This window comes from Mobula hypostoma, chromosome 22 (assembly GCF_963921235.1).
Source record: "Mobula hypostoma chromosome 22, sMobHyp1.1, whole genome shotgun sequence".
Classification (NCBI taxonomy): Eukaryota; Metazoa; Chordata; class Chondrichthyes; order Myliobatiformes; family Myliobatidae; genus Mobula; species Mobula hypostoma.
Window position 1 is genome coordinate 51,172,721 of NC_086118.1, and position 24,702 is coordinate 51,197,422.

A 24,702-nucleotide genomic window follows, 5' to 3' on the forward strand; every position below is an offset into this window, starting at 1 on the left:
TTCGTGTATCGTTTTGTCTCTTTCTGTATTATGGTCTCATACAACAGTATTTCAACATCTTTAATGTTGGGTGATGTGAATTTTCACTGTTAATCCTGATTTATTATGAAAAACACACAGACATTCCATTTTTAAATTGTGTTCTGATATTTATCCGTACGCCTTCTCCTAACTGGGAAGAGTTCAGTTAATTACCATAAGCAACAATGGAACTGAGGCTCATTGCTTTTTTTAACGTACTAATTCTTTTTAGCAATCATCTTTATGTAAACTGCCAGAAAAATACTAATTATATTGTTTCTTGGTTACAAAAGGCTTTGTAAGAAATATATAATGGAGATAATTAATATCTGCTGCCACTTTATCCGATTTTTCCATAACATTGATGTTTACTCCATTTCCTTCAGATACCCGATACTCTTATGAAGGATTAAGCTGTATCTGCTTTTAATTATGCTTAATTTGTAAAGAATGAGAGCAGATGAAATGGTGGCTATTTCAGCCAACAGCATCTTCTTGTCTGTCCTTCAAAGTGTAGTTTAAAGTATTCAACAAGTGCATCTTGGCCTACACAGAATTAACTGTTGAATTCTCATTAATAAAGTGAAGCAAAGCAAAATTATTATCAAAGTACCTATAGTTACTGTCTGTTATGGTGCTGGCATTTAAGGCAGCAATGAAGGTCCTCTATCTCTGTCTGTTCTTATCAAAGCCAGTTTTGGTCTTGATCTTGGCGCTGTTCAGGGCTTCCATTATCATGCCAGGAGCTTCCTCTCGCTTTTCACTGCTGTCAGTCATGCAAATCCTGGGTGGAGACGCAGGAATACCGTTGCACACAGATATAGGATTCTTCAGTGCTTTTCCCATAACAGCTTTTTTTTTAACCAGTCAGGGTTGTTAGCCCTGAGCTGAACCCCTGAACCTGGAGGACCAGTGCACCACTCTTAGTCTTGCCTCTACCCTTTGACCTGTTTGGCATGGAGTCAAAGCACATAGCTCTGATTCCTTCCAACATAGCTGTCCGTGTCATTGAGGCACGCAAGCCTGCAAACCCTATGACAAGGTTGCGGTCCTCTTGGAAGATCAAAGTATCAAAGTTTTTCATAAATTCTATTGTATTCCTTTATTTTTCTGTGAATGCCTGCAAGAAAATGGACATCAAGGTGGTTATCATATAGATTAGATTAGATTATGAGGACACACAGTCCTCTTTTATTGTCATTTAGTAATGCATGCATTAAGAAATGATACAATATTCCTCCGGTGTGATATCACAGAAACACAGGACAGACCAAGACTGAAAAACTAACAAAAACCACATAATTATAACATATAGTTACAACAGTGCAACAATACCATAACTTGATGAAGAACAGGCCATGGCACAGTAAAAAGGTTCAAAGTCTCTCGAAAGTCCCACATCTCATGCAGACGGGAGAAGGAAGAAAACTCTCCCTGCCATGCCTGACCACAGTCCAACTCTGAGTTGTCCGAAAACTTCGAGCTCTGATCAGCCCTCCGACACCGAGTACCAAGCACCATCTCTATCCGAACAATTCGACCTCAGCCTCGGTTGCCAGCAGCAGGCAAAGCCGGAGATTTAGGGGCTACCTTGATGTCCATTTTCTTTCAGGCATTCACAGAAAAATATAGGAATACAATAGAATTTATGAAAAACTTCACATAAACAAAGACAGGCAAACAACCAATGTATAAAAGAAGAGAAATTCTGCTAAATAAATAATCAAATAAATTATATTGAGAACATGAGTTGTAGAGTCTTTGAAAGTGAGACTATGGGTTGTGGAGTCAGTTCAGAGTTGAGGTGGGTGAAGTTATTCATGCTGGTTCAGAACCCTGATGGTTGTTCGGTCGAGCCAGCGAACTTAGCACAATAGACTGAAAGTTAAAAGAAGTTCAGATACTGGTTTCTGACAAGCGACCACAGGCACAATGTTGGCTGTCTTTCCACAGATACCGCATGTCTTGCTGAGGTTTTCTAGCACTTTCTGTTTTTGTGGTGTAACTGTCTGTTCTTTTTAAAAGCAAGCTTTTTCAAGATTGAGCGAGGTCTGTAGTTCTGCAGCTAGATTTTATTTGTAACTAGAAATATGTTCTATAACAATGAAGATATGCAGGACCTTCAGTTCTTAATTACCGCAACATGTTTTACTCAATCTGGAACGTTGGCAACAAGCATAAGATTTTAAATTAGACTTTTTAAAGATTACTTTCATTTGTCACATGTAAATCAAAACATACAGTAAAATGTGTTGTTGGTGTAATATCAGTGAAGACTGTGCTGGGCAGCCCACACTTCCAATTCTAACATAGCATGTCCACAACTCAGTAGCCCTGTCCTGTACATCTTTCGAATGTGGAAGGAAACTGGAGCACCCAACGGATACCAATGCGTTCACAGGGAGAATGTTCAAACTCCTTACAAACAGCAGAGGAATTGAAGCCCCCATCTTACTGCTGATGCTGCAGTAGTGTTATGTTAAACACTGTGCTGCCATGCCACCCTTAAAATGTGCCGACGGACCTGTACTGTGCTATACTATTGTTTGTGAGTGTAAATTCCCTAGGTGCTGTAGTGGGATTTGAACTTGTGTCACTGGACCAATGCCTAAGCCTGTAGTTGCCATTCCAGTGATTTAACCACTACACCACTACTACAGCTTTAAAGCTGCAGTTTGCTCTGTATCAGCCTTGTTCAGAACCTGGGATGTGGGACTGAATTGCCAGCTAGGGAACTGTGTTAACTTTAGTAGGTTTGTGCAACAGTTGCAAAATGCTCATTACTTTATCATAAACACAAGAGATTCTGCAAATCCAGAGGAACACATGCAATTCTGGAGAAACTGAGTAGGCCAGGCAACATCTATGGAAATGAATAAACATTTGACGTTTTGGGGTGAGACCCTTCTTCAGGACTCACTTTATCCATGGTCCCTCAAATTTGCTTCAAAGTGATAACACTTAGGGATAATTTTAGTTGTCAGAATTTGAGGTCTTTTTTTTTTGCCAAGTTGCCACTAAAAATCTGCTGAGTTTCTTTAAAGTATCTGAATTTCATTAATCTTTGATTTGTTAAATTTTTAGAATGAAATAATGTTACACACTCAGTAAAATTGTGGACACTGCAACATTGCCTGGAAATTAATCATGTTTATTCACTAACTGAAACTGTGTCATCTGTTTTAACAAACTTCCACTTCATCCACCACAAGTGGAATTTCCCGGTGGCCAAACCTTTTAATTCCGATTCCCATTCCTGGCCCAACATGTTGGTCCTTGGCCTCCTCTTGTACCATGATGAGGCCACTCTCAGGTTGGATGAGCAACACCTTATATTTGGCCTGGTAGCCTCCAATCTAATGGCATGAATATCAATTTCTCCTTCTGGTAAATAAATCCTGACCACACCCCCCCCCCATTCCCCTTTCTAACATTTTACTTCTCACTTGCATATTATTTCCCAAACGAGAAAAGCCGCAGATGTTGGAAATCCAAGCAACACATACAAAATTCTGGAGGAGCTCAGCAGGACACTGTTGAAGGGTCTCGGCCCGAAGCATCGACTCTATATTTTTCCACAGATGCTGCCTGGCCTGCTGAGTTCCTCCAGCATTTTGTGTGAGTTGCCTGCTGCTTCCTCCTGGATCTCCTGCTCGTTCCCTTTCTCCTATGGTCCGTTCTCCTCTCCTACCAAGTTCCTTCTTCTCTAGCCCATGAACTTTCCTACTGACCTGGCGTCACTTATTACCTTCCAGCTAGCTGCTTTCCCTTCCCTTTCCCTTACCCTTTTCGCATCTCCCTCCTTCCTTCTCAGTCCTGAAGGAGGGCCTCGGTCCAAAAATGTTGACTATATATTCATTGCCCTAGATGCTGTTGAGTTGCTGTAGCATTTTGTGTGTCCTGCTTTCAAGAAATATAACCTGGATTTCTATAAACATTTCAGCATACTACTTTTGCAAATTACAGTTGATATTGAAGTAATTACAACATTCGAGGTGTGATAAACAAATTTAAAATTAAAGTGAAACTGCGGTAAATAAAATGAGAACTGGGAAGTGGTGAACTGGCGCGGGATAGGCTTCAAAGCCAGATTATTTTAGTATCAGAGACAGGTGGTAGAAATTCAACTTTGAAGCTTTATTTCTTCAAAGAAAAATGGCATTGCTACACCCCTAAGTAAGGCATTATCATTGAATGGGAAGAATATTTATTTACATTGTGGACCTCTAATTAAGCTTATGGCTGGTAGGAAATGCAGTGCCTTTGGTACTAGGGGTTAGAATTATTCACATATTTTTTCAAAATATGAATGTTGAATTTACTCAAGCTATTTGTCTTTCTTGGATCTTCATTCTCAATAAGAAAACCTTTGGCCTGCATGTTTCTATAATTGGTTGCTGTTTAGAAGGACAGGTTTGTCTTCCTCTAGTTAATACAACAACCAGCTCTAAAAAAAAAACTGAAATGTACTTGTTTCCAATTTCAAAATCTTCCACATCTTGAGCAGATGATTTGTTTGAAGAAAGGTGGCATGGTAGCGTGGTGAATTGCAGAATGCTTTATAGTACCAGTGACCCGGGTTCAATTCCTGCCATTGCCTGTAAGGAGTTTGTGTGTTCTCTCCGTGAACAGATGGGTTTTGCCCAGGTGCTCTGGTTCCCTCCCACAGCCCAAAGACATACTAGTTGGTCGGTTAATTGGTCATTGTAAATTGGCCAGTGATTGGGTTAGGGTTAAATTGGGGGTTGCTAGGTGGAGCGGCCCCATGCAGTATCTCAATAAATAAAATAAATAAATAAACTTCCCCGTCTGTAATAATGTTTGTATCATTCTTGAGCTTATTGAACATATTGCTGACACCAATATGGAATGGGAAGAAATATAAAGGGACTTGGAATCCTGATGCAAGTAGGCATTGGTTTGGCCTTGGAAATGGATGGAGTTTGTTTATGCTCCTAATATGGATTGTCCGGAATTTTATAAATCATTGTTTGATCAGTTTCCGAATTTGAACGAGTTTTCATTGATTTGGGGCGGAGATCTTAATACCTGTTTATCTCCAGCTTTGGACCGTTCGGCTCCTTTACGGACTTTACCTAATAAATCTGCAAATTTGATTAATTTTTTCCTTTCTGATTCTGGGTCGACGGACATTTGGCGTTTTCTGCATCCTCAGGAAAAAGATTTTTCCTTCTTTTCACATGTTCATCATTCCTATTCAAGAATTGATTATTTTTTCATTGATTCTCGTCTCATTCCTTCAGTGATTAAATGTGATTATGATTCTATAACCATTTCGGATCATGCTCCACTTAAGCTTTCTATTAAAATTATGGCCAATATACCAAACAATAGACAATGGCGTTTTAATTCGCTGTTGCTTCAGGACTCGGACTTTGTTAATTTTATGAATGAACAGATTGAGCTTTTTTTTACAATTAACCATACAGAAGATATTTCGGTTAACACTCTTTGGGACACTTTTAAAGCCTATATTCGGGGTCAGATTATTTCGTATTCCGTTGCTTTGAGGAAGAAACAGAAGCAGGAGGAGATGGTAATTGTGGACAAGATTAAAGAAATTGATAAGAAATATGTTATGGCTCCTTCTGAGGAGCTATACAAACAAAGAACTGAACTTCAAATGGAACACAGTTTACTACTCTCGTCCTCGATTGTAAACCAATTAAAGAAAACAAGAAGTGATTTTTATGTTCACAGTGATAAAATTGGCAAGCTGCTGGCTAATCAATTGAAATCTAATTATGTTAAATCTCAAATCAATCAGATTTATAACCAAAATGATCGATTGATATTGGATCATGTGGGGATTAATCAAACCTTTTGTGATTTTTATTCTTCTTTATACCAATCAGAGTCTCCTCGAGATTCTAAATATATGAATGATTTTTTAGATAAGTTAGACTTCCCTCTGATTTCACAGGATATGTCTTCTTTATTAGATACTTCCATTACAATGGATGAGATTAAGAATGTTATTTTTTCTATGAATCTGGGGAAAGCTCCTGGCCCTGATGGGTTTACCGTTGAATTTTATAAATGTTTTGCTTCTTTATTGATTCCTTGGCTCTATAAGGTTTTTGAGGCTTCTTTGAAACTTGGTAAACTTCCGGAATCTTTTAATAGAGCATCAATTTCTTTAATACTAAAGAAGGATAAAGACCCTGCTCAATGTGCATCTTATAGACCAATATCTTTATTAAATGTTGATTCTAAAGTTTTTTCTAAGTTATTAGCAAATAGACTAGAAAAAGTACTTCCTTCTATTATTTCGGAAGACCAAACGGGTTTTATTAAAGGTCGTTACTCTTTTTATAATATTCGTACATTGTTAAATATCGTTTATACTCCCTCACAAAATGTTCCTGAGTGTGTTATTTCTTTAGATGCCGAGAAAGCTTTTGATAGAGTAGAATGGCCTTATTTATTTAAGGTGCTTGAAATGTTTAATTTTAGCTTGAAATTTATATCCTGGATTAAACTGTTATATTACTCCCCTGTAGCCTCGGTTCGTACTAACTCCTTAAACTCACCTTTTTTTCCTCTCTTTCGTGGTACTCGACAAGGCTGTCCTCTTAGTCCCCTATTATTTGATATTGCATTAGAACCTCTTGCAATTGCTATTCGAGAATCTTTAAATATTACTGGGATAACTCGGGGATTAAAGTCCCATAAATTATCACTCTATGCTGATGATTTACTTTTATATATTTCTAATCCTGAGAGATCCATTCCTGCTGTTTTAGAGTTATTAGCACAATTTGGTCTTTTCTCAGGTTATAAATTAAATCTTAGTAAGAGTGAACTTTTTCCGATTAATAAACATCTTCCCTTATATTATAAATTTCCATTTAAATTGATTAATAATTACTTTTCATATCTTGGGATTAAAATTACTTGTAAACATAAAGATTTATTTAAGACTAACTTTTTACCATTAATAGACCATATTACTCAACTTTCATCTAAATGGTTTCCCTTATATTTAACTTTGATTGGTCGTATTAATGCAGTTAAGATGTTTTTTTTGCCAAAATTTTTATATGTGTTTCAGGCATTACCAATTTTCGTTCCTAAATCTTTTTTTGATAAAGTTGACTCTAAAATTTCTTCATTTATTTGGCAGAACAAGAATCCGAGACTGGGTAAAATACATTTACAGAAAGCTAAGAGAGATGGAGGTTTAGCATTACCTAACTTTAGATTTTATTATTGGGCTATTAATATTCGACATATGAAATTTTGGTTACTTGACCGGGACATACTATTTATTCCTAAATGGGTAGCATTGGAATTACAATCTGTTCAGGGTTATACACTTGGTTCTATTTTAGGTTCCTCTCTTCCTTTTGATTCGAAACGTCTTAAGCAGGTCTCTAACCCGATAGTTAAATATGCTTTGCGCATTTGGTTTCAATTCAGAAAATTTTTTGATCTTAATCAATTCGGGTTAGCGATTCCTATTTTAGGTAACATATTTTTTCCTCCCTCTTTTACGGATCGCGCTTTTCAAACTTGGAAGACTAAGGGTATTTTACGGTTTTTGGATTTATTTTTAGATGGTTCCCTTATGTCTTTTGAACAATTATCTAATAAATATAACTTATCAAGAATACATTTTTTTAGATATTTACAAGTTAGAAATTTCCTAAGTACTATACTTACTTCCTTTCCAATGCTTCCTCCTATATATATTTTAGATTCGATAATTAACCTTAATCCATGTCAGAAAGGTGCATCGGCTATGATTTATAATATTATTATGAAACTTAGGAAAGCTCCATTTGATAAGATTAGGGTAGATTGGGAACAGGAATTGGGGCTTACCATTTCTGTGGATGATTGGGGGCAGATTTTACAATTAGTTAATACTTCCTCTATTTGTGCTAAACATTCCCTAATTCAATTTAAAGTGGTTCATAGAGCACATATGTCCAAAGATAAGTTAGCGCGTTTTTACTCGCATATTAATCCTTTCTGTGATAGATGTTCGGGGCAGATAGCCTCTTTAACTCATATGTTTTGGTCTTGCCCTACTTTGGAAACTTTTTGGAGAGATATTTTCAATATTATTTCTAAGGTATTAAATATAGATATCTCTCCTCACCCTATTACTGCTATCTTTGGACTACCTAAAATTTCTAGTAATCTTTCCCCTTCAGCCCGTAGAATGATTGCATTTCTTACTTTAATGGCGAAAAGATGTATTTTACAACATTGGAAAGAGCTTAATGCTCCAACTACCTTTTTTTGGTTTTCTCAGACGATTTTATGTTTGAATCTGGAGAAAATTAGAAGTAACCTTTATGATTCTTCATTTAAATTTGAACAGATTTGGGGACCTTTTATTCGATATTTTCATTTAATGTAATATTTACCCTTCTTGTTTTCTCTTCACTGTTTTAATGGAGGTCGGGATTGAGGACGTGATTTTAAGTTTAACTCTGTTTGGTTTCAAGTTAGCCCATTGCTTTGCTTTGCTTTTAGTTAGTTGCACGGTGGGTTTTTTTTTTGGGGTTTTTTTTTTCTTTTTTTCCATTGATATATATAAAATCTAGTATACTATTATGTTATCTTGGTTTCTTATGCTTAAATTACATTGTTTGTAGTATTTTCTTTTTGGTATTGTTATCTTTTGGAATTTTATTATACTTTAACATTGTATTAATGTTTATATGGCTTACCTTTTTTGTATACTTACTCAATAAAAAGATTTAAAAAGAAAGAAAGGAAATGGATGGAGTTTGAGAGTACATATTAGTAATGCTTAAGATGGCTACTTTTATTCATAGTTTGTCTTTATCTCAACCCATTAACATTCACTGGATGGGTAACCCTCGAAGCTTCGATCAAAAGGCCTGTTTCTGTGCTGTAATGTTCTATGGGTCTAAAGTAAAGCTGGTAGAATGGTGTTAAATGCAATATTCCTTCATTGTGTTAAAAAAAAATAAAGATTTCTTGCTCTTTATTAAACTAAATTATATCGTGCTTACCAGTTTTGCATTAAAAAACATTTTTTCCCATGTTTGATAGCGTAAAGAAAGTTGTCATAAGTTGGTAAATACAATAGTTCATTTTGCACAAGTCAGCAACTGATATACTCCTACATAGTTTGTGAAAATAGATCTTTAGAAACTGGTGGGGTGAAATCAATATTTTCTCCCTCAGTTTATCACAGTGCAGATGAAGTGATGTTGCTTAAGGATCAGCTGATGATGTAATTGTAGGCCAAGGAAGGAAAAAGTCAGTGCCAAGACTTGAGGATAAAATTCTGTAATTGCTGGAGTTGTATAACCATAAAGGACCTGTTCTTGCAGATCATTCTACTCGGCTTCAGGACATTCTCAAGGCATTATTGTATGGTCATGACTAGACCTAAGTTATAGGAGAAGAATTAGGCCATTTGGCCCATTGCCTCTGTTCCGCCATTTTATCATGGCTGGTCCAAATTTTCCTCTCAGCCCCAGTCTCCTGCCTTCTCCCCATATCCCTTCATGCCCTGACCAACCTCTGTCTTAAATATACATAAAGACTTGGCATCCACAGCTGCCTGTGGCAAAGAATTCCACAGATTCACCCATTCTCTCACTGGAGAAGTTCCTCCTCATCTTCATTATAAAAGGACATCCCTCTATTCTGAGGCTGTGTCCTCTGGTCTTAGACTTTCCCATCATAGGAAACATCCTCTCCACATCCACTCCATCAAGGCCGTTCACCATTCAATAGGTTTTATTGAGGTCACCACCCCTCCCCCATTCTTCTGAATTCCAGTGAATCCAAGCCCAAAGCCATCAAATGGTCTTCATTTGATAAGCCATTCAATCCTGTAATCATTTTTGTTAACCTCCTTTGAACCCTCTCCAGTTTCAACACATCTTTTCTAAGGGGTCTAGACCTGCTCATAATACTCCAAGTGAGGCCTACTGGTGCTTTATAAAGTCTCAACATTACAACCTTGCTTTTATATTCTAGTCCTGTTGAAATGAATGCTAATATTGCATTTGTCTTCCTCACCACAGACTGAATCTGCAAATTAACCTTTAGGAAATCCTGCACAAGGACTCCCAAGTCCCTTGGCACCTCAATTTTTTCATATTTTCTCTCCATTTAGAAAAGAGTCAACCCTTTCATTTCCTCTTCCAAAGTACATGACCATACACTTTCTGACACTGTAATCCATCTGCAATTTCTTTACCCATTCTGCTAATTTGTCTAATTCCGTTCTCCTTCCTCAAAACTACCTGCCCTCCACCTATCTTCATATCATGTGCAAACTTTGCAACAAAGCCATCAGTTCCATCATCCAAATCATTGACATATAAAAAGGATCAGTCCCAACACTGACCCCTGTGGAACACTACTAGTCTCCAGCAGCCAGCCAGAAAAACCTCCCTTTATTCCCACTCTTTGCCTCCTGCTCATCAGCCACTGCTTTATCCATGCTCGAATCTTTTCTGTAATACCATGGGCTTGTAGCTTGTTAAGCAGCCTCATGAGTGGCACGTTAACAAAGACCTTCTGAAAATTGAAGTACACAACATCAAATGATTCTCCTCTGTCTATGCTGCTTGTTCTTTCTTCAGTGAATTCCATCAGGTTTGTCAGGCAAGATTTTCCCTTGAGGAAGCCATGCTGACTACGGCTTATTTTAACAAGTGCCTCAAGAACCCTGAGACTTGATCCTTAGTAATTGACTCCAATATCTTCCCAACCACTGAGGTCAGACTAACTGGCTTATAGTTTTCCTTTCTTCTGCCTCTCTCCCTTCTTGAAGAGTGGAGTGAAATTTGCAATTTTCCAGTCTTCTGAAACCATTCCAGAATCTAGGATTCTTGAAAAATTATGACTAATAACCACGATCTCTTCAGCCACCTCTTTCAGAACCCTGGGGTGTACACCACCTGGTCCAGGTGATGTATCTACCTTCAGACCTTTCTGTTTCCCAAGAACCTTCTGACTAGTTATGGTAATTTCACATATTTTATGAGGCCTGGAACTTCCAGCTTGTGGCTTCCACAGTGAATACTGATGCAAAATACTTATTCATTTTGTTCAGCATTTCCTTCTGCTCCATTACTACCTCTCCAGCATCGTTTTCTAGCGGTTCGATATCCACTCTTGCCTGTCTTTGACACTTTATGTATCTGAAGAAGTTTTTGGTGATCTCTTTAATATTATTGACTAGCTTACTTTCATATTCCATCTTTATCTTCTTAATGATGTTTTTACTTGCCTTCTGTTGGTTTTTAAAAACTTTCCAATCCTGTAATTTACCACTAATTTTTGCTTATTATATGCCCTCTAGCTTTTATGTTGGCTTTGAATTCTCTTGTTAGCCACGATTGCGTCATTTTTCCTTCAGAATTCCTCTTTCTCTTTGTGATGTATATAATTTTGTGCCTTCCGAATTGCTTCCAGAAACTCCAGCCATTGCTGCTCTACTGTCATCCCTGCCAGTATTCTTTTACAATCAATTCTGGCCAACTCCTCTATCATGTCTCCGTAATTCCCTTTACTCCATTGTAATACTGATACATTGACAAGCTTCTCCTCCTCAAAATTTAGGGTGAATTCAATCATGTTATGATCACTTGCCCCAAAGGGTTCTTTTACTTAAGCTCTCTAATCAATTCTGGTTCATTGCACAACACCCAATCCAGAATGGCTGAGCCTCTAGTGGGTTCAACTGCAAGCTGCTCTAAAAAGCCATCTCATAGCCACTCTAGAAGTTCCCCCCTCCTGTAATCCCACACCAACCTGATTTTCCCAGTCTGCCTGCATATTGAAGTCTCCCATGACTATTGTAACATTGCCCTTTTGGCATGCATTTTCCATCTCCTATTGTAATTTGTAGGGCACATCCTTAATACTGTTTTGGGACTGTATACAACTCCCATCAGGGTCTTTTTACTCTTGCCATTCCTTAGCTCTATCCACAATGATTCAACACCTTCCAATCCTATGTCATCTTTGTAATGATTTGATTTCATCTTTTACCAATAGAGCAGCGCAATCTCCTTTGCCTTACTGTCTATCCTTTCGACACAAAGAGTATCCTTGGACATTAAGCTCCCACCTGTAATTTTTCAGCCATAATTCAGTGACGTCCAGAACATCAGACCTGCTAATCTGCAACTGTGCTGCAAGCTCATTCTCCTTATTCTGCAAACTGTGTGCGTTCAGATACAACTCCTTAATGTGGTTTGTTGGAAGCTGCAGCTGGATGCACTTCTCGCAGTTATAGTGGACAGGAATACTGAAGGCCTTTATTCACTCTTCTCAATTTTGTCACACCATGCTGAACCTTTAGATTCCTAACTTTTTCTGAGGTCTTACCAACATCTGCCTCCACTAGCTGTTGAAGCAGTCTGGTTCCCATCCCCCTGCAGCTCTAGTTTAAACCCCAGTGCATTAACAAACATTCCCGCTAGGATATTAATCCCCCTCCAGTTCAGGTGCAAGACATCCCTTCTGTACAGAGACCAATGATCCAAAAGTATTAGGTCCTTTCTCCTACATCCACCCCTTAGCCATGTATTAATCTGTATAATCTTCCTAGTTCTAGCCTTACTGGCATGTGGCACGGGTAGCAATTCAGAGATCACAACCATGGAGGCCCTGCCCTTTAACTTAGCACCTAACTCCCTGAACTCCCTATGCAGAACCTCATCATCTGTCCTACCCATGCCATTGGTACCTAAATGGACCACAACTTCTGGCTGTTCACCCTCCCACTTCAGAATGCTGAGAACTTGATCTGAGATCTCTCAGACCCTGGCACCTGGGAGGCAACATACCATCTGGGAATCTCATTCTCGCCCACAGAACTTTCTGTCCATTCCCATAACTAACAAATCCCCCATCACCACGGAGTGCCTCTTCTTCCCCCTTCCCTTATGAGTCAGAGAGGCAGGCCCAGTGCCAGAGACCCGACCACTGTGACTTTCCTCTGATAAGTCATCCCCCCAACAGTATCCTAAGTGATATACCTGTTGTTGAGGGGGATGGCCACAGGGGTACTCTGCACTGGCTCCTTAACCCCTTTCCCCTTCCTGACTGTCACCCAGTTTCCTGTGTTCTGCACCTTGGGTGTAATTACCTCTCCATATGTCCTATCTCAGCCTCCCAAATGATCTGGACTTTCTCCAGTTCCAGCTTCAACTCCTTAACGCATGCGGTTTGTTAGAAGTTGCAGCTGGATGCACTTCTCGCAGTTATAGTGGACAGGGATACTGGAGGTCTCCCGGCCTTCCCACAGTCCACAAGAGGAGCATTGCGCTATCCTGCCTGGCATCTCTATTGTCCTTGCTCAGCAGATATAAAGAAGAGAAAGAAAAAACTTGAGCTTTTCTTTCCTTTGCTGTCTCTGAGTGAAGCCTTGAAGAGCTAAAGCCTTACAATCGCCACTCTGTGTATGTCCGCTCAGATGATGGCTGCTGTGCTTACCCTGCCTGCTTTTAATTTGGTCTTACAAATCAATCCCAAATGCCAATTTGCCGCTGGTCCAAGCTCTATTACACTGCTGCAACCCACTCCTGCCCTTTTTCCTTGGGCCGTTGACTTGCTGGAAGTCCCCTCCTCTCCAAACTTCCGATGTCTGGATTGGCTACTGGTCACTGCCGCAACCCACTCCTGCCTTTCATCCTCGAGCAATGGACCTGCTTGTAGTGCCCTCCTCTCCAAACTTCCGATGTCCATATTGATCTTCCCTACATTGTAAGGTTAGAATTGGGCATACACACAAAACTGTGGAGAAACTCAGTGGGTCAGTTCTCAGGAGGTGGACAATTGGTGTTCGGGTGGGCTTGTACTCCAGAATTGGGTATGTTTGTTTATGATTGCACAAAATTCAGTTCTATTTGAAACTTCTAAGATAATGCAGTAGCTCATATTTGTATACAGCAAAACCTGGGCAATTCTCATGTATATGAGTATGTGACCAGAAATATTTGGCTACAAAAACCATTTCCCTGATAATGAAATGAATTATCATCACTCAGTATCATTGTGTGCATTGATACTTATTACAAGAAGGATATGGAGGCTTTAGAAAGGGTGCAGAAGTGTTTTAACCAGATGCTACCTGGATTAGACATTGTGAGCTATATAGAGACATGGGTGGGTGCATGGAACATGCTGCCAGGGTTGGTGGTAAAGACAGATGCATTAGAAGCATTTATGAGATTCTTAGATAGGCACATGGATGAAAGAAAAATGGAAGGCTATTTGGGGGAGAAGGTGGCAGGGTGGAGATGAGTGTCTACCAAAGGAGGTGTAAGGCACTTTCTCCCTCCGCTGGCCTGCAGGTCACCCTTGGACAAGGTGTAGCACCTGCTTAGCCGCCCCCTCCTCCTCCCCCCCCCCCCAAGTCAGGGTCATGTGAAGCCATGGGAGTAGGTGGTGGATGGTCATATGAGCAGCTGGTGCATATCACAAGTCCTGGTTGTGTGACCACTGACGCCAGGCAGACAATCTCTGAAGGGTATTGATAATGGCTGGGGTCACCCATCTTGTAAAGACGCTGCCCAGAAGAAGGCAATGACAAACCACTTCTGGAGAAAAATTTGCCAAGAACAATCATGGTTATGGATGGCGAAAAAGATGGGAAGGCAGATGGAAGATGCTGATCGCCCAGGTCATATAACACGGCACATAATGATAATGATGATGAGTTTAAACTTGGGTTGTCTTCTTTGGAGTGTTGGAGACCTGAAAAAAGTTTGTAAAATTATGAGGGGCAGAGATAAATTAGGTAGTCAGATTTTTTCCCCAGGGTAGAACTGTCAAATAATCGAGGACATGCATGTAACATGAGAGTGAGAAAGTTTAAAGGAGAAGTGCAGAGCAATTTTTTAACACAAGTGATAGGCACCTGGAACAGGTAGCCAAGGTAGTAGATATGATTGTGGTGTTTAAGAGATAGTTAGACACATGAATGGACAGGGAATCGAAGGATGTGGTTTATTGCACATGCAGAAGAGATGTAGCTTAATTCAGCATCATGTTCAGCGCAGCCGTTGTGGGCTGTTCTGAGTTCTTGACCATTAGCAGATGTGATGAGAAACTGATATTAATACATGAAATTACACAATCTGTTTTTAGTTGCTCTGATAATATTTTTAGTTTTTACATTTACATAGACTAATAATATAGAAGAATTTATCCCCACTCTTACCTTTTGTACTTTGTTTAATTTGTCATTTGTGTACCTGTTCTTGCTGCTGCCATCAGGAAGAAGATACAGGAGCCTCAGGACTCACATCACCAGCTACCTCTCACCCATCAGGCTCTTGAACCATCACTGAACTGTTCCCACAACCAATGGACTCGCTTTCAAAGACTCTTCATCTCATGCTTATTGCTTATTTATTTATTTTTTTTGTTTTTTCTTTTTGTATTTGTACAGCTTGTTGTCTTGCATATTGGTTGTTTGTCCATCTTGGTTTTTCATTGATTCTATAGTGTTTCTTTGTATTTACTGTGAATGCCCGGCAGGAAATGAATCGCAGACTGGCATATGGTGACGTATACTGTACGTACTTTGATAATAAATTTACTTTGAACTTTTTTGCCAGAAGTATCTTGCATTGTCATTTTTGTTTGGCTTTCTTTTCAAGTGTAACAGTGTGATGCTTTAATAGCGCCAGTGAGACGCAAGTTCAATTCCACCATTGCCTGTAAGGAGTTTGTGCGTTCTCCCCGTGACAGCTTGAATTTCCACTGGGTTCCCTCACACTCCAAAGACGTATGGGTCAGTCAGTAAATTGGTCGTGTGGGTATAATTGAAGAGTGCGGGCTTGTTGGGCCGGAAGGACCTATTACTGCGCTGTATCTCTAAATCTAAAAAATCTACATTTGAAAAAGTTCTTCCCTTTGGTTGCTTAAGGGAATTCAGAACTTTTGCACCAAATGTAAATCAGAACTTTGATTGTGTGGCACGAATTTCTGATGTTCTTGGGCATTGCTTCCCTCCCAGGGCATAAGAATATCCCTTCATTTGAGGAGAATTTACCATTATGGTACCTCATGAATATTTAGTGCATACACCTACCTGCAAAATATTAGACTGAGTAATCAATTAACATGTAGATCTGTAAATGGCAAATGATATGTTGATGTTTTAAAATTGAAGTTCACATCACAAATAATGTGCTTTTTTTTGGTTACACAAATGTATTCAAAAGCTAGTTAGGCATTTGTAAAATTCTAGCCTTTGCCCACAATTTTCCTGTTATGCAGAAACTTGTGAGGATTCCAGTATTTATACAGGTGAAATTAATGTTTTTCTAATTAACTCTAAGAAATGGCACTATTTATATAATTTATTATTGACACATTATATTGTGGTCTTGCAGAATGTGTCATGTTTCACGTTTTTGATCTTGCGTGTGTGTGTTGGTTATTAAGATTCCTGTAGCACTGTGTGATACCACTTTTTGTGGCTTGCTCAAAGGTTTAGCAGTCATTTTTCACCATATGCCGAATGTTTCGTCTTATTGAAGTGATGAAACAATGTGTTCACAGACATACGGGGCTGTCCACTTGAAGGTGTGGTACTATTTATCTAATTGGACCTATTTGGCAGGCGCTCTTTTGAAGTGTGGGTAATTTAAATGGATTTAATTCTACATTATTGTACATTTGAAAAGATGTAAAAATAGAACTCCATTAATTTCATCTAGTGCCGTGCTGATTTACAAGTGTCTGGGCATGAGTCTTGCATGCTGACAAGTCAACATGTTAAGCGTTGAACCTTGCTTTGCAAAAGGAGCTTGGGTTAGGTTACAGTAAGGTAAGTATTTGTGAGGCATTCCCGGTAGTAGATGGCGAAGACAGACAACCTGGCAAAGGAGTAAATGTCCCCATTTACTGTTCCTTGGTGTTTTGAAAAGAATGCATGTGATGTACTTTTTGGTGTAGATGTGTTGTGCATTTTATCTCCATTAAGTTTTATTTTTGAAGCTAATGGGTTGTGGTTGTACAAGGTCGTTGGGGCGCCACAGTAGCCTAGAGGTTAGTGTGACGTTACTACAGCTCGGAGCATTGTTCAGAGTTCAATTCCAGCTTTCCCTGTGAGAAGTCTGTACGTTCTTCCCCTGACTGCAATGGTTTCCTCTGAGTGTTCTGTTTCCTCTCACAGTCCAGAGATGTACTGGTCATTGTAAATTGTCCTGTGATTAGACTAGGAGTTAAATAAATGGGTTACTGGGTGGTGTGGCTTGTTGGGCTAGAAGGGCCTGTTCCACACTGTATCTCTAAAGTAAAACATATTAAAAAAAGTAATGAAGGAGTCAGATGTTTATATCATAGTCTGTTACAGTACTGTATTTTACCAACAACAACATACACCAAAAAATTCTTGGGTTAACACTTCCTAATTGTTTTCCTTTCCTCCTGTGTATTATGATGCATTGAGGTGATACTGTTATTTTGTTCACCTACATTTTCCAGGATGAGAAAATCTGCATTATTACATCAGAATATCTCAGATATTTTCTCTAAGAGTAAATTATTCATTAGTTTTTGTTTAGTGTGCATTTCTCATGCTTATTGCATGCAAAGCAATTCTGATTGCCTAAAGCAGAGGTTCCCAAACTTTTTTATGCCATGGACCCCCTACCATTAGCGGGAGGGTCCATGGATTCCAGCTTGGGAACTCCTGGGGCTTAAAGCGACTTCTTCACTTAATATAAAGTGGTCTGAACAAGTTATTTTTCAGTGAAATGTGTTGATCAGCTGGAAATTGTGTTATATTTGAATGCACATGCTTTGCGGAATAAGGCCGATGATCTTGTAGCGCATTTAGAGATAGGCAGGTATGATGTTGTGGGCATCACTGAATCGTGGCTGAAAGAGGATTATAGCTGAGAGCTTACCATCCAAGGATACACATTGTATTGCAAGGACAAGCAGATTACGCAGAGGGGGTGAGATGCCTTTGTTGGTTAAAAAAAAACTGAAATCAAATCTTTAGAAAGAGGTGACATAGGATCGGAAGATGTAGGATCCTTGTAGGTAGAGTTATGAAACTCCAAGGGTGAAAAGACCCTGATAGGTGTTATATACAAGCCTCCGAACAGTAGCATAATGTGGGCTACAAATTACAACAGGAAATAGAAAAGGCATTTAAAAAAAGGTTAATGTTGCAGTGGTCATGGGGGGTTTCAATATGCAGGTAAGTTGGGACAATCGGGTTGGTACTGGATTCTAAGAGAGAGAATTTGTAGAATGCCTATGAGATGGGTTTTTAGAGCAGCTTGTGGTCGATCCCTCTCGGGAAGTGGCAATTCTGGATTGTGTGTTGTGTTGTGTCATGAACCAGATTTGATTAGGGAGCTCAAGGTAAAGGAACCCTGAGGGGACAGTGATCACAATATCACCCTGCGGTTTGAGAAGCAGAAGCTAAAATTGTATGTATCAATGTTATAGTGGGGTAAAGGGAATTACAGAGGCATGAGAGCGAAGAGCTGGCCAAAGTTGATTGGGAAGGGACAGTAGTAGGGATGATGGCAGAGCAGCAATGGCTGGAGTTTCTGGGAGCAATTTGGAAGGTGCAGGAAAGGTACAGCCCAAAGATGAAGAAGTATTTTAAAGAGAGGATGAGGTAACTGTGGCAGACAAGAGAAGTCAATACCAACATAAAAGCCAAAGAGGGCATCTAATTGAGCAAAATTTAGTGGAAAGTTAAAAGGATTAGGAAGCTTTTTAAAACCAACAGGAGGCAACTAAAAAGTCATAAAGAAGGATAAGATGAAATATGAAGGTAAGCTAGCCAATATTATAAAAAATGATACCAAATGTTTTCTCAGATATATAAAGAATAAAGGAGAGCCAAGGGTGGACAAAGAAATAGTAGAGGAAATTAGTAAGTATTTTGAGTCAGTCTTCATGTTGAGGACACTAGTGGAATTGCAGAAGTGCAAGAGTTTCAGGGGGCAGAGGTGAGTGTTGTTGCTATTACCAAGGAGAAGGTGCATGAGAAGCTGGAAAGTCTGAAGGGTAGATAAGTCAACAGGACCAGATGGACTGCTCCCCCACCCCCCCCAAGGTTCTGAAAGAGGTAGCTGGAGAGATTTTGTGGAGACATTAGGAATTATCTCTCAAGAATCAATAGATTCTGGCATTGTTTTGGAGGACTGGAAAATTGTAAATGTTACTCCGCTCTTGAAGTTGGGTGGGAGGCAAAAGAAAGGAAATTGTGGCCAGTTAGCCTGACTTCAGAGATTGGAAAGATATTGGAGTCTATTATTAAGGATGAGGCTTCAGGGTACTTAGAGGTACATGATAAAATAGGCCAAAGTCAGCAAGGCTTTCTAAAGGGGAAATCTTGCCTGACAAATGTTGGAATTATTTGAGGATATAACAGGATAGACAAAGGAGGGTCAGTGGATGTTATTTGTTTGGATTTTCAGAAGGCCTTTAACAAGGTGGCACACATGAGGTTGCTTAGCAAGATGAGAGCCCATAGTATTACAGGGAAGATACCAGTATGGATAGAAGACTGGCTGATTGGCAGGAGGCAAAGAATGGGAATAAAGGGAGCCTTTTCTGGATGGCCATCAATGACTCGTGGTGTTTTGCAGAGGTCAGTTTTGTGACCGCTTCTTTGCATGTTATATGTCAATGATTTTGCATACTGGAATTGATGGCTTTGTTGCAAAGTTTGTGGACAATGCGAAGATGGGTGGAGGGGCAGGCACCATTGTGGAAGCAGAGTGTCTAAAGAAGGACTTGGACAGATTAGGAGAACAGGCAAAGAGGGAGCAGATGGAATACAGTGTCGGGAAGTGTATGGTCATGCACTTTGGTAGAAAGAATAGACTATTTACTAAATGGGGAGAAAATTTAAAAATCAGAGGTACAAAGGGACTTGGGAGTCCTCGTGCAGGATCCCCTAAGGGTTAACTTGCAGATTGAGTTGGTAGTGAGGAAGGCAGATGTAATGTTAGCATTCATTTCAAGAGGACTAGAATGTAAAAGCAAGGATATAATGCTGAGGTTTTTTGATGGCTCTGGGCCTGTACTCACTGGAGTTTAGAAGAATAAGGGAGGATCTCACTGAAACCTAATGAATATTGAAAGATCTAGATGGAGTGGATGTGGAGAGAACGTTTCCTGTAGTGGGGGAGTCGGAATAGAGGGATGTCCATTTAGAACAGAGATGAGGAGGAACTTCTTTAGCTAGAGGGTAGTGAATCTGTGAAATTCATTGTCACAGATGGCTATGGAGGCCAAGTCATTGGGTATATTTAAGGTGAACATTGATAGGTTCTTGATTAATCAGGAAGTCAAAGGTTACAAGTAGGTGGCAGGGGCATGAGGTTGAGAGGGATAATAAATCAGCCATGATGGAATGGCAGAGCAGATTTGATGGGCTGAATGGCCTAATTCTGCTCCTAGGTCTTGTGGTCTAAAACTTACTGTCTGGAAAAATGCTAATTTATGCACAGTAAAATTACTTGGGAACAAGGAACCAATGAAATTCCCTAAGTCGTCTTGTAAAGTAGGCAGTTTTCTTTTCTATTATTATGTATCGCATTGTACTGCTGCCTCAAAGTCAACAGATCTGACATATGCCAGAGATATTAAACCTGATTTTGATTCTGATTCTGTAAGACCTATTTTAGATGTATTTGTACTTCTATGATCTCGTTTATGACTTATTTTTTCCATGACACTCGAGGGAGATTACATAACATTACAGGAAGGAGTTTCCAGTCATACAACTAATGTGTAGTGACCAATAAAGCAACACTTAAAGGCATCACTGAAGCATGAATAAAGGGCATGCGTTAAGATTCTGAGTAGGGAGATCATTTTCCTTCAGTTTGTTGTAAACTACCATTGTATTAAATTAAATATAATTTTAATTGGAAAAATTGTGTAGTTTTCTTTGTAAAATAATGCACTGTCTATTTTTCTAGAACATTTATTTATTTAGAGATACCGTGCGCTGCCAGGCCGTCCGCCTAATTAATCCGCGTCTAAGCACAGGACATTTTACAATGACCGATTACCCTACTCACTACTATATGTCTTTAGACTGTGGGAGGAAATCGGAGCACCTGGAAGAAACCCATGCAGTCATGGGGAGAACGTACAAACTCCTTACAGACGGTGCCAGAATTCAACTCCAAACTTCGATGCCCATGCTGTAATAGCATCACGCTAGTTATTGTGAAAGACTCTCAGTTGCATTTTTAGATTAATTATCCAGTCTTTTTTTGGACTGTGGTTTTGGAATCTGTCTGCTTTCTGTTTGTCTTTTTGGTTCTTGGTTTCAGTTGCTGGGAATTTAAAATCAGTGGTGGGGATCATGCCGTGCAGTCATTTTTGGCAAAAGTAACAAAGGGCATTGACATTGAACAATTTTTAGTCAAATGTCTTCTCTTGACAGGAAGTTTTGTTTGCGTGACTTATCAATATCTATTTGTGTTGACACACATATTCATCACACTCACCTCTGTGGTCCACTCTCCTCCCCTATCAGATTCCTTCTTCAGCCCTTTACCTTTTGCAGCAATCGCCTCCCAGCTTCTCGCTTCATTCACCTCCCCCACCCACCCACCTTCCCGCTCACCTGGTCTTACCTATCACCTGCCAGCTTGTACACCTTCACCTCCCCCCCACCTCCTTATTCTGGCTTCTCCCACCTTCCTTTCCAGTCCTGATGAAGGGTCTCAGCCCAAAATGTCAATTGTTTATACCCCACTATAAATGCTGTCAGACCTGCTGACTCCTTCAGTGCTTTGTGCCTTCTGCACTATTTGCTCTCATTTTCCACTACTCATTTATCAGATTTCTTACTATATAGTAATCTTTTTAAATATGTCACACTGTGCTACTGCCACAGAACAACAAATTTTATGACATGTTAGAGATAATCAACTTAATTCAGATTCTGCTGTGTTACAACTTTTGCAGTAATGCCATCAGAAAATACAAAAACAGTGTTTGCATTTCACTGCTTATCTGCTTTTATTCTTATCTTCAGTTTTTAGTCTTCAATAATCTTTTGCTGCTTTGTCTTGAGAAAGTGCATCATCTGTATAGTTTGGAAAGTTATTATTCAGAGCCTTCAATATAAACTTTGTCTGTCAGATTGGAGAAATAGTGCTTTTGTTCTGTGTTGGATCATGGTGATGCAGAGGTCCTTTGGAAGTTCAGAATGAGGCATAAAATTTGCTGCTTACGGTTGTTTTTTAAAGTGTTAAAAGAACAAATAATGAGCAAAGGAGAGCTGAGAGAGCAAAGAATTCATTATCACCTTCTACAAAAAAAACAGCTCTAACAAAAAAGAATACAACATTCCAGTGATATGAATTGGCTGATAAACTGGCCAGATTCAAGTGGCGTGGCACCTGCTGCAGAAAAACTAAGAAGCTTCTATAAAAATACAGAAGTAACTATACCATGGTTACTGGAAAATTCACTGAACAATTAAATGTCGGTGATTATCTTAAAAAAAAACAAGAAAGCTAAGAAAGTTCAACTATAAGAAAAATGACATATCTACATCCTAATCCAACACAAATAATCATGTAACATTGGTAAATTAAGAATTTTTTTCGAAGAAGATTTGGTATGCTGCCTTGATGGACATATATATACCTTCTATGATTTTCTTAACAGTTGACAGAGATGTAGATGAAAGTGAAATTCAATAACTAGCTCTGTCTTTAAAAGCTTGTTGGATTTGCACAGCATTTAATTAAAACCAATGTTGTCAACAGTTTTCAACCAGACTCTTTGGCCACAGATGTTGCTAAAATGATCAAAAGAGCACCTTATTCAAAGCCAGGTGAGGTTTGATTCACTTCAATGTTGGCACAGAGAGTGACACCACAGAAGTGCTATAGCCCCCATCTATGGTATTTTTACTGTCAACACCTTTGGGCTTGTGGCAGATGGATACACATCTGGAGTGTGCCTTGAGTGTGGAGATGTTAACAGCTGTTTATAGTTACATGTTAGCAGTTGCAACTGGATTACCCAAGGTATTCCTCCGTGGATCAAATTAAAATCTGTGTGGTATTGACCTCTGAAGAAAGCAGTCAAAAGACTTAAGGGTTCATGATATTTTTATTGCCTTTGCTTTATATTTTGATTGCGAGTGCTCCCTGCACCAAGGTGATAAATATTTTTGCTCTGTACAAGACCAAATGTTGACAGTTTTTTCCTGTTTTGCTAGGATTACTGAACAGCAACTGTTGGAAGCTACTCCAGTCTGTGTCTATATGAGAGATGAGGTAAGCAGAGAGAAGAAAGCCCTGCCTTTTATTAATCAGCTACTGTCTACAAATTATCAAATTATTGTGACAATTTGTTCAGCCTAACCTTACCTTTACAAATGGTCCAATTGTTGTAGAGTTTCCAGATTCAGTTTCCTGCAGTTATAGTTGTTCTGATGGAAGGAACAAAGAACGCATTCACCAAGAATTTGTCGTTATGAAGTTATGCAGCATAGAAATTGTCCTTTCAGTCCTCCATGTCCTTTCTGACTATCAAGTTATCACCATCATCATTATGTGCCGAGCCACATGACGTGGGCAATTATACTCTTCCATCTGTCTTTAATCTGCCTTTCCATCTGTTATTCTTACTCTTTTCGCTATCCGTGACCATGATTGTTCTTGGCAAATTTTTCTACAGAAGTGGTTTACCATTGCTTTCTTCTGGGCAGTGTCTTTACAAGACAGATGAGCCACAGCCAGTATTAATAGTCTTCTGCCTGGTTGTCAGTGGTCACATAACCAGTACTTGTGATAGGCACCAGCCGCTCATACGACCATCCACCACCTACTCCCATGGCTTCACGTGACCCTGATCGGGTGGGGGGGGGCGCTAAGCAGATGTTATACCTTGCACAAGGGTGACCTGCACTCTAGCGAAGGGAAAGAGCACCTTACACCTCCTTTAGTAAAGGTATATCTCCACCCTACCACCCGGACTATCAAGTACTTGTTAGAATCTTCTTAAACGCTGTAAGTGATTCAGCTTCCGCAGCCTCTCTGGCGGTATGTTGCAGGTACTCTCCACTCTCGGGGTGAAGAAGGTACTTCTGAGATCCTCTCTGAACCTCTGACTGTAATTCATCGGATTTAAGTGCGTTTCTGTGCCTTACTGACTCAGGTACACTGCTAAATACTTTTTATCTGTGAGAGTCTGTGCCCCCACCACTTCTTAGACAACTTGAATCTGTTTCATAATATATTAGGAGTTGACGTACTCCAGGGTTGGTAGCTTTTACTCTTAACACTATTTGAGTAACCCAGGCAAGGTCATGTGAAGAAACACGAGCAATTCACCAGAGTTTTCCAATCTCGGCATCTTTGTCAAGAATTGGAAGTTTGACGGAAAATTCTAGGCATGCACAATCCTGCCCTTGGTACAGTTTTTATTAAAAGGCTGTCCTCGTTATAAATAGGCATATGAGAGTGTCTTAAAATTGTTGTTCAGGTGACCGTAATCTAAACTCATAGATCACTGCAGCACAAAAACAGGCCCTTTGGCCCAACCAGTCTGTGCAAATCCATTGATCTGCCTTTTCTCATCGACCTGCACCCAAACCATAGGCCCCCCATCCATGTACCTGTCAAGATTTCTCTTAACTTTTGAAATTGAACCTGAACCCGTATCCACCATATGCACTAGCAGCGT

At 39.5% G+C, this 24,702-nt stretch overlaps 1 protein-coding gene across 1 annotated transcript in view; it reads left to right on the top strand.

Annotated features, from left to right (window-relative positions):
* The window catches only part of aspscr1 (ASPSCR1 tether for SLC2A4, UBX domain containing), a 313,012-nt gene that overhangs the window by 68,587 nt on the left and 219,723 nt on the right, over positions 1-24,702 (top strand). The window contains exon 5 of the mRNA XM_063030554.1: positions 23,234-23,291. Coding sequence (XP_062886624.1) covers positions 23,234-23,291 — 58 coding nt within the window. The remainder of the gene's footprint in view (positions 1-23,233; positions 23,292-24,702) is intronic.